General features: G+C 61.6%; 2 protein-coding genes across 2 annotated transcripts in view; both read left to right on the top strand.

Moving 5' to 3' along the window:
* The window catches only part of DRC1 (dynein regulatory complex subunit 1), a gene marked incomplete at both ends in the record, with an annotated part of 12,312 nt that extends 8,209 nt beyond the window's left edge, over positions 1-4,103 (top strand). The window contains 9 exons of the mRNA XM_084284506.1: positions 252-386; positions 492-721; positions 1,091-1,323; positions 1,440-1,529; positions 2,350-2,436; positions 2,986-3,170; positions 3,402-3,545; positions 3,761-3,863; positions 4,029-4,103. Of these exons, the coding sequence (XP_084140632.1) occupies positions 252-386; positions 492-721; positions 1,091-1,323; positions 1,440-1,529; positions 2,350-2,436; positions 2,986-3,170; positions 3,402-3,545; positions 3,761-3,863; positions 4,029-4,103 (1,282 nt within the window). The remainder of the gene's footprint in view (positions 1-251; positions 387-491; positions 722-1,090; positions 1,324-1,439; positions 1,530-2,349; positions 2,437-2,985; positions 3,171-3,401; positions 3,546-3,760; positions 3,864-4,028) is intronic.
* Positions 4,104-5,038: 935 nt separating this feature from the next.
* TRIM35 (tripartite motif containing 35) lies at positions 5,039-9,602 on the top strand (the record flags this gene model as incomplete). Its single annotated transcript, XM_084285003.1, is given in 11 exon segments — positions 5,039-5,121; positions 5,852-5,930; positions 5,932-6,151; positions 6,154-6,299; positions 7,181-7,217; positions 7,220-7,275; positions 7,567-7,686; positions 7,688-7,798; positions 7,951-7,973; positions 8,481-8,602; positions 8,931-9,602. Coding segments are annotated over 11 exon segments (1,560 nt in total). The 3' UTR covers positions 9,494-9,602.
* Between the last annotated feature and the right edge of the window lie 6,969 nt (positions 9,603-16,571).

The raw sequence follows: 16,571 nt of genomic DNA, 5'->3' as shown, positions 1-16,571 counted from the left end.
TCTCCTCTCCTCTTCTCTTTTCACAGGCCAGTGACCTCTGTCCCAGCCCATCCCAGGGCAGGGCCATCCCCAAAGCACTTTTTAAAGCTACCAGAGGGGAAACTGTGCCAGCTGGGTCAGGCTCAGTCACACCTTGGCACTGAGTAGTCCCTAGCAGACAGACAGCCCCAAGTCCCAAAGCCTTCATCCACGCTGGATTTGCCCAAAGGCGCCTCTTTAGGGAATCCCCAGCTTTGCTGTCCCCTCTTCAGGCTGCACAGCTCACTGAATAACCTGAGGACAAAGCTGAACAAACAAGAGAAGCAGTTCAGAGAGGAGAACCAGAGCCTGGCAGCCGACTGCGAGCGCATCACCGGGCAGTGCAAGGAGGTGCAGAAGAGGATGAGGTGGGCTGCGTGCTGGCCACCCACCCCGATGAGGCCTCAGAGTGAGGTACAAAGGGAAGCTGACTCGTTTTGGGGCTGCCGTGGTTTTTTCTCTCTTCTGCACAGGCATTTTGCTGCCAGCGACGCTGAGAAGTTCACGGAGCTCTGGCTGATGAACGAGGAGGAAGCCAAGAGGCTGATGCGGAAAGCCCTGGATGCGGATCGCATCATTCACACCCAGCAGCTGGGGCTGCCCTGGGAGCAGCCTCACCACTGGTTCCTCAACAACATCGGCCCCCTCAGGCGTTGCAAGGCGAAGAGGATGGCCACCAAGCTGGCTGCTGAGGTCCTGGCAGGTGGGACAGAGCCCCTGGCACCCCTGTGGCACTGGGAAACCCTCACCTTCCTCCGTGAGAGCCCCTTCTGTCTCTCCCTTCTGTCTTTCCTGGCTCTGCCATCACAAGTTGGGATCTTCCTGACTCTGTGAGCCCAGCCAGGGTCTGGAATGTGCCCAGCTCTGAGTTGGCTCCTGCCGAGCCAGCCTGGGGAGCCAGCATCTCCCAGTTCCAAGTGAGTCAGCTCGCATCCTGGGCTCTTTGGGGTCCTTTCCAGGTCTCAGGGAGCAACTGGGATTTCTCTGGTGACTCCCACAGTGGCCAGTGCTGGTTTGGGGAGTGTAGTCAAAGCATCTAAAGACTTTTGCTCACCTTTTTTCTGTGTTTCAGAGAGCAGCTGTGGAGGAGAGGAGGAGAAAGCGAAACAGGAGGAGAAAGAGAAGGAAGAAGTGGGCTTTGGAGAAGGAGGAAAAGAAAACATAGCAAAGGCTGAGAAGGAAGACGTGAGTGATAGAGAAAGAAGAAAAGAAAGCACAGCAAAGGCTGGGGACAGAGTCACACCTCTGCCAAACATCTCCAAGAAGACTGCCAAGAGGATCCTGGAGCTCCTGAGCGACGAGTCGGTGAGTGGTGATGCTGCTCCTGCCCTGCTCAGGAAGGGCAGGCTGCAGGGGGCTGAGTTCTGGACATGAATGCAGACACTGCTGTTTCTATGCCTGCTCTGTGTGTGTCTCCCAAGGGTTTCCTCATTGAGAGAAAGCTGCTGAGGCCTCTGCGTGCGCTGGGAAAGCACGAACGCACCCTCCTGAGGCTCGACTCCATCTTTTCGGTGAGTTCTCAGTCCACAGAATCATCCAGGTTGGGAGAGAGCTCCAAAATCACTCAGTCCAACCTCTGACCTAACGCTAACCTGAACCAGATCACCCCATCTAAACCCGTCAGGGGCTGCAGGGATGTGTTTCCTTAGGGAAGGGTGGCAGCCACGTGTGAAAGCTCTGTGTGCAGGACACGATGGCCCAAGAAATGGCTTAAAAAAAAACATCTGGGTGCATTTCAGGAGGGACAAATAGATACAGGCTGGAAAAATCATGTCCCAAAGGGTGGGAGCCAGCCAGGGAGGCAGCTCTTCTTCCAGGCTGCACATTAAGCACTGGGAGAAAGGAAGCCACGTGTCACACACAGAGCCGTGAGGGTGTCATAGTGGTCACGGTGTTTTTCTCTGCACTGCTCAGGCCGCTTCAGAGAGGGGGTACAAAATCCCAGGGTGGCCTTCAGAGCCGCGTGGGGTTGTTGCACAGGGCAGGAATTGCCTCTGCCATGTGTGGAGTGGGACTGAGCTGCCCGAGGGGGGTCCAGCTGGGCTTGCTGGGGGCTCTTTGTGGCAAGGAAGGGAGAGAAGCACCCCAGGAGGGCATGAAGCACCGTGGCCAAGATTTCTTCTTGGCTCAAGGCCATCCTGCTGCTAGTGAACACCTCCAGGCTCCCTCTGTCTGTCCTCAGACACTCCCACCCCCAGAAACCTCTGGCTGTCTCACGCAAACCCCTTCTCACCGCTCAGCCCCTCTCAGATCCTGCACAAGACCCTAAAAAATGCAGTTCTTTTAGCTCCCCCTCCCGTGTTGTCTCAGAGATGTTCCTCTGCTCCCCAGGCCCTCGAGATCGACAGCGAGGACGAGCTGCAGCGGCTGGTGGATTTCTTCCTGAAGTGCAAAGCCCAGGAGGAGCCTCTCAGCCAGGTGAGACTGCAAAGGCAGCAGTGGGGAGAGCCCACGCTGAGAAAAGGGGAAGCAGAACATCACCTAAACCCCCAGGGCAGGCAGAAATGGGGCACGGGGCATCGTGGTGACCCCAAAACGTCTCCCCAGGCCTGGTGTGGGGAAACCAGGCCAGCAGCACAGCCCCGACCCATCCAGGAGCCTGTGACGGGGCAGCAGTGGAGGTGGAGCTGGGTTGATCCCAACAAGACGTTTAAAACAGGTCCCTCATTTAGCAGTTGTGTCCCCAGGGATGTAACCACTCGACCTCCGAGCTGGAGAACACCCTTTCTGTGTGGAGAACACACCATTTTCCGTGGTGCGAGCAGAGCCTGCGGCAAAAAATGAGGCTGAGGGGTTGTGAGGATCTTCTGCAAAGCTCCCCAGGGCCTCTCCCACACGAGTTGTTGCCCAAGCTCCCTAAATAATGCTAAAGCTGCAGGTGGTTGGAAGCCCAAGGTGGCTTTTTGGGGAGGAGGAGGTGGTAGGAGGGCACCGTGCCCAGCCCGCTGACCTTCCCTCCGCCACCAGGGAAGCTCGGGTGGAGAAGATGTCACGGATTTGGGGGAGGACAGAGCGGGCAGCGAGGCTGGTGCCCGGAGTGCTGAGCTCAAACCTCCTCAGGGACCACTGGGCTCCCTTCCATCTGCCTGCATCCATGCTGACGATGTCCTCAGGATCCTGAAAGCATTTGTTCGGGGTTTTGACAAGCCGAGGTAGGACGAAGGGCACAGCAGAGCGGGGAGGGAGCCAGACAATCACTGGGACAAAGGGTTTTGGGGTTGTGCGGGCAGGGTTAGGGGATGCTGCATCGCCCTAGAGGCAGCTGCGGGGTCGTGCTCGTCGGTGTGATGATGATGAAGGTGCTCGGTACAGCTGAAGGCTACGGGGCTGTTTGTCACCCACGAAGGACAGCACCCCTGGGGGCTTTGTTCTGGGTCCCTCAGGGAGAAAACCAGGGCAGCAAAGGAGGCGCTGCAGGTTCGGGACAGCTCCGAGGACGGGGAGTACTGGGAAGCCCTGGCACACGTCATCCCAGAGACAACCCTGAAGCTGTGGGACGCGCTGCTGGTGGCTCTGGAGGAATATTAGTGAGTGGCCCCACCTGCGTGGGGGTGCTGGCTCTCCGTGGTGCTGGATCCGTGCTGGAAACCACCCGAAAACCCCCCAGCAGGGAGGTGGAGGTGGCTCAGCTCCCCGTATCCCTGCATCTGGGGCTTGATGTGGATCTCTCAGCCCCCAGAGACCCCGCTGACACCTCCCCGCGTATCTTTGGGGTCGCTTTAACTCTGCCTTCCCCTCACAGCAACGTCCTGACGCGGAGGGCCGGCCTGCTGGCCGAGCTGGCTGAGCTGCAGCAGCAGAATTTGGAGCTGTGCCTGATGCTGGAGCGCTACAGCACCTCCGGGGTGAGCCTGGGGTCCCTACAAACTGGGGACACGGAGCTGTGATCCCACACGAGAGGGGTTTTCCAGCACGGGGACGTGTCCCCAAGCTGCTCCTCGCCGTCCCCACGCACGGGACGTGGCGGCAGGGACCTGGATGCCATCACCATCATCTTCCTCTCCCCGCAGGTGACCAGCAAGCTGCTGTCCCCTCCCGTGCAGCGCCTGGACCCGGAGCTGCTCTGCCCCTGGGGGGCACGGTGAGTGCTGGGGGCTCTTTTCTGCCCCAAAACTGATGCTGCAATGAGCCAAAGCTTCCCGGCTGGGGCTAATAAACCTCTCCTATACCTGGGCCAGGCGTGTGTGTGTACTTTCCATGCGCTCCTCTCCCTCTGAAGGTGCTGGGGGAGCACAGAGCAGCACATTTGTAGGACCCCTCCAGTCTGCCCGAGCCAGGATCCTGCTCCCCAGCCCCTTCCAATCCTTCCCTCGGCGTTAGCCTTGGCCACAGTCCCGCTGCCTGTCCCTGCAGCTCCCCGGGGAGCACTTTGTGCTGCTGCAAAATCCCTTCCAGCACTTCTGGGAAAGGCTGCGGGGTCTTTTTCCTCGCAGCCTCCTCCCAAACGTCCCACCTTCGATGATTTTTCCCTCCTCGGTCCCCGCTCTGTACCCAAATTCCCCATTTCTGAGGCGATAGCAGCCCAAAGCAGTGCCATGGGTGGAATTATCTCAAAGAAGGCTGCGTCGCATCCCTCCCCCTCCATCCTTCACCCCAGACACGTCTCACTCCCAGCTCAGGTCTCCCGACAGCTTTATCTTTTAACCTTGACTCCCCAGCACAGCACCAGCCCTTTCTCACCGCACGTGCGTTCCCGAGCAGCACAACACCCTTTATTTTATTTTTTGCTTTTTTTTTTTTTTACCATCTGCGCCCTTGAAAATAGTTTTCCCCCTCCTCCAGCTCCCCTACTGGGACACCTGATGCTCCTTATGGGGCTGTTATCCCTATAGGGCTGGGAACACCAACCCCAAGACAATCCCCTCTCCCCATGAGGATGCTCCGAGGGCAGCAGCGAGCCCGGAGAGGGGGCCGGGCCGGCTGCCGTGAGCCCTCCCCGTAGCCCTGCCTCTTCCCACCCCGTTCCGCCTCCCGGGACACCCTCGCTGCCTTCAGCCCAGCTCCGAGCCCCGCTCTCGGGATGCTGCCGGCCCCTGCACGGCCCCCGCATCGCCCCTCACGCCGGAGGGGACGCTGCAAGCGCTGCCGCTCGCCCTTTATAAGGTACGGGGCAACCGGGGAGGGGACGGGAACCGGAGGGTCTGGGGACCGGGGTGAGGGTCTGGGGACCGGGGTGAGGGTCTGGGGACCGTGGTGGGGGTCCTGGCATCGTGGTGTGGGGGTCCTGGTACCGGGATAGGGGTCCTGGTACTGGGAAGAGGGGGTCCTGGTACTGGGGTGGGGGTCCTGGCACTGGGAAGAGGGGGTCCTGGTACCGGGATGGGGGTCCTGGTGCTGGGATGGGGGTCCTGGCACTGGGATGGGGGTCCTGGTACTGGGATGGGGGTCCTGGCACCGTGGTGGGGGTCTGGGCACCGAGGGGGGCACCTGGGGTAAGGGAACAGCCCCCGGGGTGGCACCGGGGGCGAGGAACCGAGCACCGGGGGCGAGTATCCAGACCAGGAGAAAAGCACCAGGATCCGAGCACATCACCACGGGACTTTGGGGGGCTCTCCAAGGGATAATGGGGGGCTTGGGGTGCTTTTACCGGGGTCGGGGTCGCGAGCCCCTGCCCCATAGCATCCCGGAGCCCGCCCTGGCCAGCGGTGTCACTTAGGGCCGGTGCCCAGCTTGGGAGGGAGCCGGAGGGGGTGAGTCAGAGGCAGGAAGCCGATTGCATCAGGAACGGGGCTGGTTTTCCACTCGGGGTTCTGGGAAACCCGATTTTGGCCTCCCTCCAAGCCTCCTTATCCCCACCACCACCACCACCACCCTTCTTATTTCTTATCCCCAGCGCCATGGAGAAGGGAAGCAGCCCCCCGCCCGGCAGCTCGGTGACTTTATCTTCGTCCTCCACGTCCACCTTGAAGGAGAGAGCTGCTGTGCCCCATCTGCTACGAGCCCTTCCGCGAAGCCGTGACGCTCTGCTGTGGCCACAACTTCTGCAAGGGCTGCGTGAGCCGTTCCTGGGAGCACCAGTACCACCTCTGCCCAGTCTGCAAGGAACCCGCCTCGCCCGACGACCTCCACGTCAACCACACGCTCAGCAACCTGGTGGAGATGATCCTGAAGGAGGAAGGGCAGCGGCGGGGCCGCCGGCCGCCCTCTGCGCCGTGCACCACGAGGAAGCCAAGCTCTTCTGCCTGGACGACAAGGAGCTGGCGTGCTTCTCCTGCCAGAGCTCCAAGCAGCACGAGGGCCACAAGATGAGGCCGGTGCAGGAGACGGCTGCGGATTTCAGGGTGAGATGATCTGGGGAAAAATCAAAAATTAAAAAAAAAAAAAGGGGATCGGTTGCATGGGGAGCGCCCCGAGAGCTGCACCCAAGTTGGGTGGGTCCCCAACGCCGCTCCTGCCCCCGCTGCCCACGCTCTGCCTGTCCCTGAGGGCTCAACGCTTCGCCCCAAAAAAGCCTGCGGGGAAGGGGAGCTGCTCGGAGGGCTCGGGAGGGGTTTGGAGAGCTGCCCGCTCCCCGCGTGTTTTGTTTTGTGTTTTTTTTTTTTTTTTTTGGCTGAGCTGGATCCGGCCGTGCCGGTTATTGCAGCAGCAGCAGCGCCTCGGGGCTGGGAGCGCTGATTTTTTATTTTTTTTTGGGGGGAGGGGTTCGCGCACAACCCAGCCCCAGAGCCAAGGGGGATGTGGGAGAGGCAGCCCCAGCCCCGTGGAGCCACACGGGGAGGAAGAGGAGGAGGAGGAGGAGACAGGGCTGGGGCCAGGGCCCCGTGCCAGGACCCGCGGCTGCCGTGACTCAGCCCCGCGGGGAGCACGCCAGATTTATTTCAAATGTCGCGGGGACGGAGCCGGCTTGGCGGGGCGCCCACGGTGCTACAGGCACGGGGGGAAAACCAGGATTTGACAGCGTGTTGAATAAAAAAAAAAGGGTTTAATAAAAAAATCAGCGTGGAGGACTTGCCGTGGAGCAAACGTCCTCCGGCGCACGGCCCCCAGGTGCGGGTGGGCAGCGCTGGGTGGCTTCAGCTGCAGGAGGGGAAGGAAGGGCTGGGCTGAGCGAGGATCCTGCTGCTTAACCGCGTCCTGCTGGGGTTGGGGCTCTTGTCTTTCCGCATCTGAAACCCGGGGGCGTAGGCTCGCGAGGGTCCTGAAGGGCGTCTCCCCCCCGCAGGCCAAGCTGAAGAACATGGAGACCTCCCTGCGGGATAAGTGAAGGATTTCGGGACCGTGCACCGCTGCTACGAGTCCATCTCCAAACACAACCAGGTGCAAGGCTGGAGCTGGGGTGGGGACGGCCACATGGTGTCCCCTACCCCCCCCCGGGGCAGGGTGACAACGAGCCCAGCCCCCTCAGCGAGGAGGGTGATGCCGGGAGGAAGGCCTCAAATGTGGCTTGGGGTGGTGCCCACATTGGCAGCGGGGCCGTTTATTTGGGGAGGGCAGCTCCCAGCCGGAGGAGAGCTCTGGCTCCGTTTTGGGGCGGATTTAGGGGATCCTAGGTGTGCCGAGCACACTTGAGATCCCGAAGGGAAGCTGTGAAATCCCCACCCCGGGCAGGTGGAGACCGTGCGGCTGGAGGAGCAGATCAAGAAGGAGTTTGAGAAGCTGCACGAGTTCCTGCAGGGCGAGCAGAAGGCGCTGCTGTCCCAGCTGCAGGAGGAGACGCGCCACAAGCGCTGGCCTCGTCGAGGGCAAGATCAAGCAGCTGTCGGACGAGAGCCGGGCTCTGCTCAACGAGGCCTGCCAGCTCCAGGACGACCTCAAGGAGGACGATTACACCTTCCTCATGGTAAAACCCTCCCCCGGGTGCTGCCCTGGGGTCCTCGTGGCTCCCCCAAGCGAGGGCCACAGCGGCGCTGGGCGATCCTCGGGGTGTTTATAACCCCCCCAGGACCCTGTAGGAGCAGAGGTTTGATGGTTTGGTGTCTTCTTCTCTTTCAGACCCACAAGAACCGCAAGCGCAGGTGAGTCCTGGCCCTGGCTGTGTCCCCTGTACCCCTGCCCGAGGCACAAAACAAGGTCTCTGCCCCACACAACGTCCTGTACCCGCACGTCCCCTCCTGCTGTGGCCTCTCAGGGCAACGTGCTCCAGCAGGACAAGGTGCTGGGGGCCCCCACGGGTGCTTCAGGCAGGGTAAAAACGCCCAAAAATGAAGCAGCATCGCAGGTCTTGGGGTTGAAGCGTTAAAACCCCGATCGGGGAAGAGGGGCACAGGTGGGATTTTTGCTGTGGGGACTTCCCTAGCATGATTTGCAGCCCCATCCCTGGGATGAGAGCAAAGTGGGGACCCCGGAGCTGGGGCAGGACCTTCTCTTGCTCTGCTCATGCACCGAGCCCTGCTGGAGAAGCCAGCCCAGGAGGAGAAAATGCAGGGTGCTGGTAGGAAAACCCCCTGTAGAAACCCAGGGTGCCAAAAGGACCCCCCCCCAGCCCCCTGCCTCCACCCCGACCCGGCTCCATCCTGCCCTAGGATCGCCTGCACGGTCGAGGAGCCCGAGGCTGTGGCCTCAGGGATGCTGATCGACACCGCCAAGTACCTGGGCTCGCTGCAGTACAACGTCTGGAAGAAGATGCTGGACAACATCACCGTGGGTGAGGCACCAGGGGACGCGGGGGGGGCCCCCAAAAGGGCGAGAGCAGCCTTTGAACGGGGCTGTGGGTGCTGGGGCAGTTGTGCCTGCCTCTGATGGGGCTGGGGAGACGGGGATTGGGTGCAAAAAGGTGCTCGGGGGCACTTAAACCCCCAAAAAGAAGCCCCAAAAAGTGCATTTCTCCACGCGGGGGCAGGCTCGTGCCTTTGGTTGTCCCCAGAAAGGAAGGGATGGGTGGGTGGGTGCTTGTAGGGCCGCGCTGCCCCCGTAAAGCTCATCCCCGTGGCAATCCAGGCTCGGCCCTCTTAACACGAGTGTCCCCACTGCAGTCCCTTTCAGCTTCGACCCCAACTCCGCCGCGGGCTGGCTCTCGGTGTCCGAAGACCTGACCAGCGTCACCAACGGGGGCTACAAGCTGCTGACGGAGAACCCCGAGCGTTTCACCTCGGCCCCCTGCATCCTGGGCTCCCGCGGCTTCTCCGCCGGCTTCCACAGCTGGGAGGTGGACCTGGGAGGCATCACAAACTGGCGGGTGGGGGTGGCTCGACCCCGGGGGCGAACCCCTTGGAATTTCCACCACGACGCCCGCTCTGGTTTCTGGTACCTCTACCGCCTGCCCACGGACGGCGAGACGTGCCGGGCTTCCAACGCGGCTCGCTCGGAGGCGACGCTGGGCGAGCTGGGGAGGCTGCGGGTGGAGCTGGACTGCGACGAAGGGGAGCTCTCCTTCTACGACGCCGAGCGCAGGACCCACATCTACACCTTCCACGAGAAATTCGGGGGCACCGTCTTCCCCTATTTCTACGTGGGGGCCACCCCGGTGGGCGCGCTGCCCAGGACGCTGCGCATTTGCCCCCTCCGGGTGCGCGTCCACGAGGACGCCCCCGTGTAGCTGCCACACCTCTGCCTGTGTCCCTGTGTCCGGTTTTAAGACAAGCTTTCCCTGGGAAAGAAAAAAAAAAGAAAGGGGAAAAAAAAAAAAAGAATTTATGTATGTACTGCCTCTGGTTTTTTTAAAATCTTTAATAAACGTCGGGTTCTGGTATTGCTGTGTCAGCGTTTCTCAGCAGCTGTCCCCGGACCGCTCTGCCTCCTTTCCTGCTCTTCCAGCAAAAGTGAGCTCAGCCCTCGCAGCCTGGGGGTTGTAAATAGAAAATGAAAGCAGCCGGGGGGTTTTCCAAGCTCGGGGGCTCCGGGTCTTCCAGTAAAACAACCCAATGGGGACAGCTGGGAGAGCAGAAAAATAAATAACCACCAGTGGGGACATCGGTGACAGCAACGTCCCTTCTTTTCCTTTAAGGGACCTTTCCATAAATCCCCCAGATGTGCACTTTGTGTTCGGAGGCTCAGGGGTTGGAAAAAAGGGGACAAAAAGCTCCTCCAGAGCCGGGCCACCGACCTCAGGAAAGCCTGGAGGAGCGGCGGGGACTCGGCAGCGGCCACCCCGTGTCCCCAAATCCCCTCCGAGCACCCTGAACACCCGTGGGTGTGAGCGCGGTGATTGATCAATTTTTACTTTGCGTCAAAAAAAGCTTTTCCCCCGTAAACCCCAAGGCCACCTGGGTGCCCCCAGCCTTACAGCATCGCCCAAATCCCCCAAAAAACGGGACAGCTTCCTCAGGCGGGTCCCTGTCCCCTGCAGGATGGCTTTGGTGCCCGTGCTGTCCGGGAGCTGCGGGCAGGATGATGATATTAACGCCGGTTTCCATGGTTTCTCCCCATTTGCATCGGATGCTCCTTAGGAACCGGAGCTGCTGGCAGGAAAACAAAAGGGAGACGTCGCTGCGGGGAGGGAAAAAGGGGGGGGGGGCTGCGGCGTGGGGGGCGACCCGGGGGTCCTCCGCCTCGCTTACGTCAAGCTGACGTGATCCCATTCCCCAGGAAAATCGCTGTCAGCATCCCCTTTCCTTCCCATCCCCACAGGGACGCTGCCCATCGCCCCCCAGCACACCCCCGAGCTGGCGATGCTTGGAAATTCGGGCACCCCCCCGTCCCGTTTGGGCACAAAAAGCAGGTTTTTGGGGGAGCAAAGTCGCCTGGGCTCGAGCAGGAGGAGGCGTTTTGCTTTGTCAGGCCCGCGGGGAACGCTTCCCCGCAGCATCTGGGGTAAAAAAAAAAGGCACCGAGGGGCGAAACGAGGCATTGCTGGGGATCACAAAAGCGAGACGCTTTGCCTTTTTCTGACCGATTTGGTGAAAAATTAAAAATTGTTTGGGGGAAACTATGAATTAACGAGCTACTTAGCTCCCTCAAACTGATTTTTAGTGGAATCGGGGTACCTGCTCCTTCCCCAGAACTTAATTTCCCTCCCGCAGAGGCAGCTGAAGGCTCCCAATTTATTTTCCGTCTCCGTTTCTGACTTATTTTTGGCTGCGGGAGCTCCAGGGGTTCCCCAGCCAAACGCACGCAGGACAGGATTGATGCCCCCCCCCCCTCCATCCTCCAGCTTGGGGGGCATCCCCGACCCTATAGACCCCATATGTTCCCCCATCCCCAACCCCACACCTCCCTGCAGCCCCCCAGCTGGGCACGGAGCTCCCCAGTGCCATTTTGGGGGGGTTTCAGGGCTGCAACCCCCCCGGGGGGGCTGAGCCAGCTGCCATTCGCCCCCCCCCTCCATTTAGCATCCAGAATTTATAGGGACAGCCGAGATTTCGGAGAAGCAGGCGGCTCTCCCATTGGCTCGCGGCCGGGCGATGATGTCATTTCTGCCCAATCTGGGGCAGGGCGGTGCTTTTTTATATATTTTTTTTATTTTTCCTTTTTTTTTTAAATTTTTATTCTCCCTCCCTGCTTTTTGTCCCCTCCCCAACCCCGGAGCCCTCAGCATCCTTTTTGGAGGCGCGGAGCCTCCGCTCCCAGGGGGCTCCCCCAAACCCCTCCGAGGGGGACCCCGGTTTGGGAGGAGCTGGGAAAGGGAAAGGGAAAAGGGAGGGGGGGGGGGGGGGGCTGGAAAAAGGGGCTGAACAGCCAAAATTAGGCAGTGGCCCAAATGCCGCGCGTGGGGAGAACGAGGAGGGGTCCAGGGGTGTGGATCTGGAAGATTTGGGGCTGAGCTGGGGCTGCACCGAGGCTGCAGGATGTGCCCAGGGGGGGAAAACCTTTTTCTGTCCCCCCCCCCTTTTGACCCCATAGCCGGGAAGGTTTGGGTATCAGCACCGGGGTGCTGCCACACCGTGGGGCTTCTCCCACGGCCTCGACTCCCTTCCAGGGTTTTTTCCTCCCCGCCACCAATTTCGTGGCCACTTTCTCCCCCAGCCCCATCCCACCCGGAGCTGGGGACAGCCCCGTGCCACGCTGACCCCCCCTGTCCCCCTCATCCCCCTTGGGGACAGCCCCGCGTGGATGGGAAAGGGTCGGCACGTGGCAGGTCCCCAGAGCCTTGGGCAGACCCCAATCTCCTTCCTTGGCCTCCTTTTTTTTTTTTTTGGGGCCTCGTTTAGCCAAAATTAGGACGGGGAGAGGCTGCTGCTGCTGCAGGGAGGCCGCCGAGGTGCTGCGGGGTGCGGGGTCACCGAGCGTCACAACCCCACCTGGGGGCTCCAGCACCGAGCCCTGTGTCCCCCCAAAAAATATTTTCCTTTGGGATTGGGGTGTCAGGGATGTGTTTGGCACCTCAGGGATGGGTTTGTGCCCTGAGCCTGGAGCTCAAAGGAGGGATTGTGCAGGGTCCCCCCCCCCCGTGGGGTGCCGCGCGCCCCGGTGCCAGCCACGTCCAGGCCCGTCCCCCTCCCACATGGTCCCCACAATGGTTGTTTGTCCCTCTGCCACATGCTGCAGCTCGATTCTTCCCCCCCCTCGCCCCTCTCTGCGTGTTTCTTTCCCTCCTCGGGTCCCCACAAGTCCCACGGGGGTCCCACAGCCCCCACACCCGCGTGGGTGCCAAGGTGTGCGCCCACTCGCCTCCCCCCAGTGCATGGGATCGCCCTGTCCGATTCCCCATCCATCTTCAGGGGGGGGGTCAGAAATGCCCCACAATTAAACAAATCGGGCCCCAGGCCCCTTTTCCCAGCACTAACACAAGGGTGCTGTGCACCCATGGGTGCAGGTGCGTGCCAAAGCGCGTGCAAGCACACGAGGGGGTGCCGGGGGCACGTCCCCGTTTGTGCCACCCCTTGGACCCCGTCACCATCTCCACCAGCGTCCCACAGAGCCACGGACTGGTTTGGGCTGGAAGGGACATTTAGGACCAGCTAATTCCAGCCCCAAACCTGCCAGCACCCCGCATCTCCCCCCTCTGCCTGCTCTGCGCCCCGCTGCTCCCCCAGTTTGCTCCCTTTGCTCCCCCAGTTCGCTCCCTCTGCTCTCCCAGTTCGCTCCCCCTTCTCTCCCAGTTTGCTCCCAGCTTAACCAGCCCTACCCAGCTCAATTTTGGGGGGTCCGGCCATCACACCAAACCCCACCTCCCCGCTACGGGGAGGGCAGCTCGTGCCAAATATTCGGTGTTTCACCGAGCTGTGCTCACCCACGCTGTCACCCCGCTTTCCATCCTGGGGTTGTAGGGTCTGCAAAGCCACCCGCCGGGCATTTTATTATGGGGGGGGGGGGGGAAAACACCTCCCCACAACCCGAAACCCGCGGTGTGGTGGAGGAGATGGTGCCTAAATATACCCGCACGGTCCCCCGGGGGTGCCGGGCTCGTGATTTTTCGCTTTCGGCGTAAATAGGCCAGGGTGAACCGAATTGGGGCTGGTGGGGAGGGCACGGAGCTGGGGGGTGTCCTCACCCCGCTCGCCCAGGGGGATGTCACACACCGAAATAGGTTCGGGACGTGGGACTTGGCCTCGCCGAGCTCCCATCGCCTAATTTTTGGGGGCAAGAATCGGGCCTCACGCGCTTTTGGAAAGGGGTCACACACACCCGGTGGCGTCCCAGCCCCGGGAGGATGGAGGGGACATCCTATAAAAGATGTCCCCAAAGGCTTTGTCGTGGTGGGGGGGCGCTTTGTCCCCACCTGGGGACATCAGAGCTGCGGGGTGTCCCCGAGCCCCCCGCGCGGGGAGGTGGCCGCAGCCACCACCTCCCGACCATTGTCACTTTGTCACCTCCCAGCTCCGTCCTGCTGGGCCATGCACGACCCCCCCCCCATCCAAAGCTGGGACCCCGCTGGGTGCCGGCCCAATTCTGGGCTCAAACCCCGCAAAAATAAGAACTAAAACCATATTTAAAAAATAATAAAAAATCCCATTTCCAAGCGTTTTCCTGCCTTCCGCGCTCCCGTTAATTTAATTTTTTTTTTTTTAATATTTTTTCGCAATTAATTATTTTATTTTATTTTATATTATATTTTTTTTTTTATTTTTTTAATTTTTTTTTTTTTTTTACCTTTTCACCCGAAAATAGCAGCCGGCCGTGACGTCACCGGGCTGCTCCCCGGTTCGCACGGCTCCGGGCCAATGAACGCGGCCGCGGGGCTGCTCCAATCGGCGGCCGGGGAGGTGATGTCATTAAGGGGGGGGGGCACCCAAACCCCCCCCTTTTTTTATCTCCCACCCCCCCAAACCCCCCCCGGGGTGGGGGCAGCTCCTCCGAGCCCCCCGCGCCCGCGTTAAATGAGCCCGGAGAGCGCCGAGCGGCAGCGCTGGTGCCGGCGGTGGGGTGAGCGCAGAGGGCTGGGGGGGGGGGGAAAAAACCCAAAAAAAGGGGTACGGGGGGGTTAAGGGGGTTGTGGAGGGATGTAAGGGGTGGGGGGGAAAAGGATTCATTGGGAAATTTGGGGAGGGAGGGCGTGGGAAGGGGGGGGTCGCCCTTTGGATGTGGCTTGGCTTTTGTCCCCCCTCCAGCATCCTCAGCGGTGGGGGGATTCCTGCACGCCCCCACCCCATTTCTTGATGTTTTTTTGGGGTAGAGACCCCCCCCTTGGTCTGGCATCCCCCCTCCCGTCCCTCCCTTCCAGCCGGGGACCCCCCCGCGCCCCCTTTGCAGCCCCCTCGCCCTTTTTTTATTTTCCCCTCCCCGCTCCCCCGAGCGCAGGGGTCGTAGGATGGGGTCCGCAGCCCCCACCCAGCCTTGGGGGGGGGGGGCATCCCCAAGCCCCCAGCACCCCAAATTATTGCAGGTGGCAGGAAGCCCCCCCAAATATTTATTCCAAGCAGGGGGGGGGACACCAGGAAAAACCACGGCGCTGAAAGCTTCGAGGAGGGGAGCGGGGAGCCCCCCCCAGCCCCCTCCATCCCCGTCCCCATCGCTCTGCGAGGGAAGGGGGCAGGAGGAGGGGGTGTCCCCGCTGTCCCCGTCCCCCCCCCCAGCAGAGATTTGGGTGGGATGTGGGGTCACCCCGCTGGGTTTGTCTCGGGCTCCCTCCTGGCCACGTGCGCCTCGCCGGCATCGCCTCCGCGCCCTGGATTTGGGCAAGGTTTCATCCTTGTTGGGGGGGGGGGGGGCACAGCGGTGATGGAGCCCCCCCACCACACCCAGCTCCACCATCGGGGCTCAGCGGGGTGGAAACCTCCGAACCCCAAAAAGGGAGCTTCGTCCCGCAAGGGGGGAGCAGGGCTGGTGGCCCCCCAACTCTTCCCGGTGGCCCCCGACCTCGATAGGGGGGGGAAAAATGTTGGGTTTTATCCTCCAGCCAGCACGGGAGGGGTGCCAGGAGGGCTTCTGGAGCCCCAAATTCCTCCAAACCCCCCCACGCAAGCCCAGGGAAAAGGAGGATTTGGGGTGGGAACGCGAGGAGGGGGGAGAAGGCTTCCAGGCGCCGCCAGATCCCCGTGCACAGCCTCGTGCGGGCACACGAGCCACCGGAGAATCCCCACCCTGCCTCGCCTCCACGCCTCACAGGAGCCAAAAAAAAAGGGTTTTAAAGGCAAAACCCTCTGGGAAAGCCCTCAGAGGGGTCTCACCCCCCCCGGGGGGGGTCGCTAAAAAAGAAGGGGGTGTCTCCAGGGAGGTGTCCCTGCAGGCTGCCACCTCGTTTTGTCCCTTTTTTTCCTCCCCCACGCGGCGGCAGGTTGCTTGGAAAACGCAGAGGCGATGCAAGAAGGGGGGGGGGGTGCCGGGATTTTGGGGGATCCCACAGGATGGATCGGGGCGTGCTGCGGCTGGGGGGGCCCCCAGAGACCCCCCCAGAGCCTCTTTGCCCATGGGGAGGTTGCTGGAAGGCGCGGATTTGGGTCCCCGTTTTATGGGGTGGCGGCACGGGCGGTCTTGCAGCTCGCGCCCCAGCAGAGGCCGTGCAAAAGGGGGTGCACTTTTTTTTTTTTTTGTGGGGTGGGGTCTGCGGGGGTGGGTGTGCGGGTGTGTGCAAGTGCACGCTGCTCCCGGCACGGCCACGCACGTGCACGCGCGTGGGATGTGCGGGTGTGGGATGGGGAAGGGCTGCGTGTGCCCAAAGCACGGTGCCGGCTGCTGCCATCGCACTGCACCCGTGTGTCCCCATCACCTCGCACCAGTATGTGCCCATCGCACCAGTATGCGCCCATCACCTCGCACCAGTATGCGCCCATCACCTCGCACCAGTATGTGCCCGTCGCACCAGTATGTCCCCATCACCTCCCACCAGTATGCGCCCATCGGTGTCCCCCCTCGCATCACCGCCCTGTCCCCGCGCCCCCTCCACATCACACCCCCATCCTCCCACCCAAAATCCCTGCCCACGAGGCCGTGTGTGTGCATCTACACCCCCCCCTCGGTGGGATATCAGGGCCGGGTGAAGCCCCCAGCCCCCCCAGCGCTCATCCTGCCTCTTTTTTTTGCCCCCCCCGCAGCCCCCAGGATTGCTCTCTCTGCAGACGCCCGAGGATCGCCGCGCCATGACTCTGGCTGGTACGCAACCACTGTGGGGTCCCACGGGGACAGAGCTCCGTGCCCCCACCCCTGACACCCCCACACACACACTGGGGCACCCCCCCAAACCCCTCACCCACCCAAAAAGCCCCGGGGATGGCTAACACCCCAAGCTGACCCCTGCTTTGGGGTGCGCGCAGCCCCCCGGGGGTGCCATCCAACGGGGTGTGCGTGTGGTTTGTGCA

Source organism: Netta rufina, assembly GCF_964035555.1.
Source record: "Netta rufina genome assembly, chromosome: 3".
In the NCBI taxonomy this organism is placed as follows: Eukaryota; Metazoa; Chordata; class Aves; order Anseriformes; family Anatidae; genus Netta; species Netta rufina.
The sequence above is the reverse complement of the archived record's forward strand: the minus strand, read 5'-3'. Positions and strand labels throughout refer to the sequence as shown.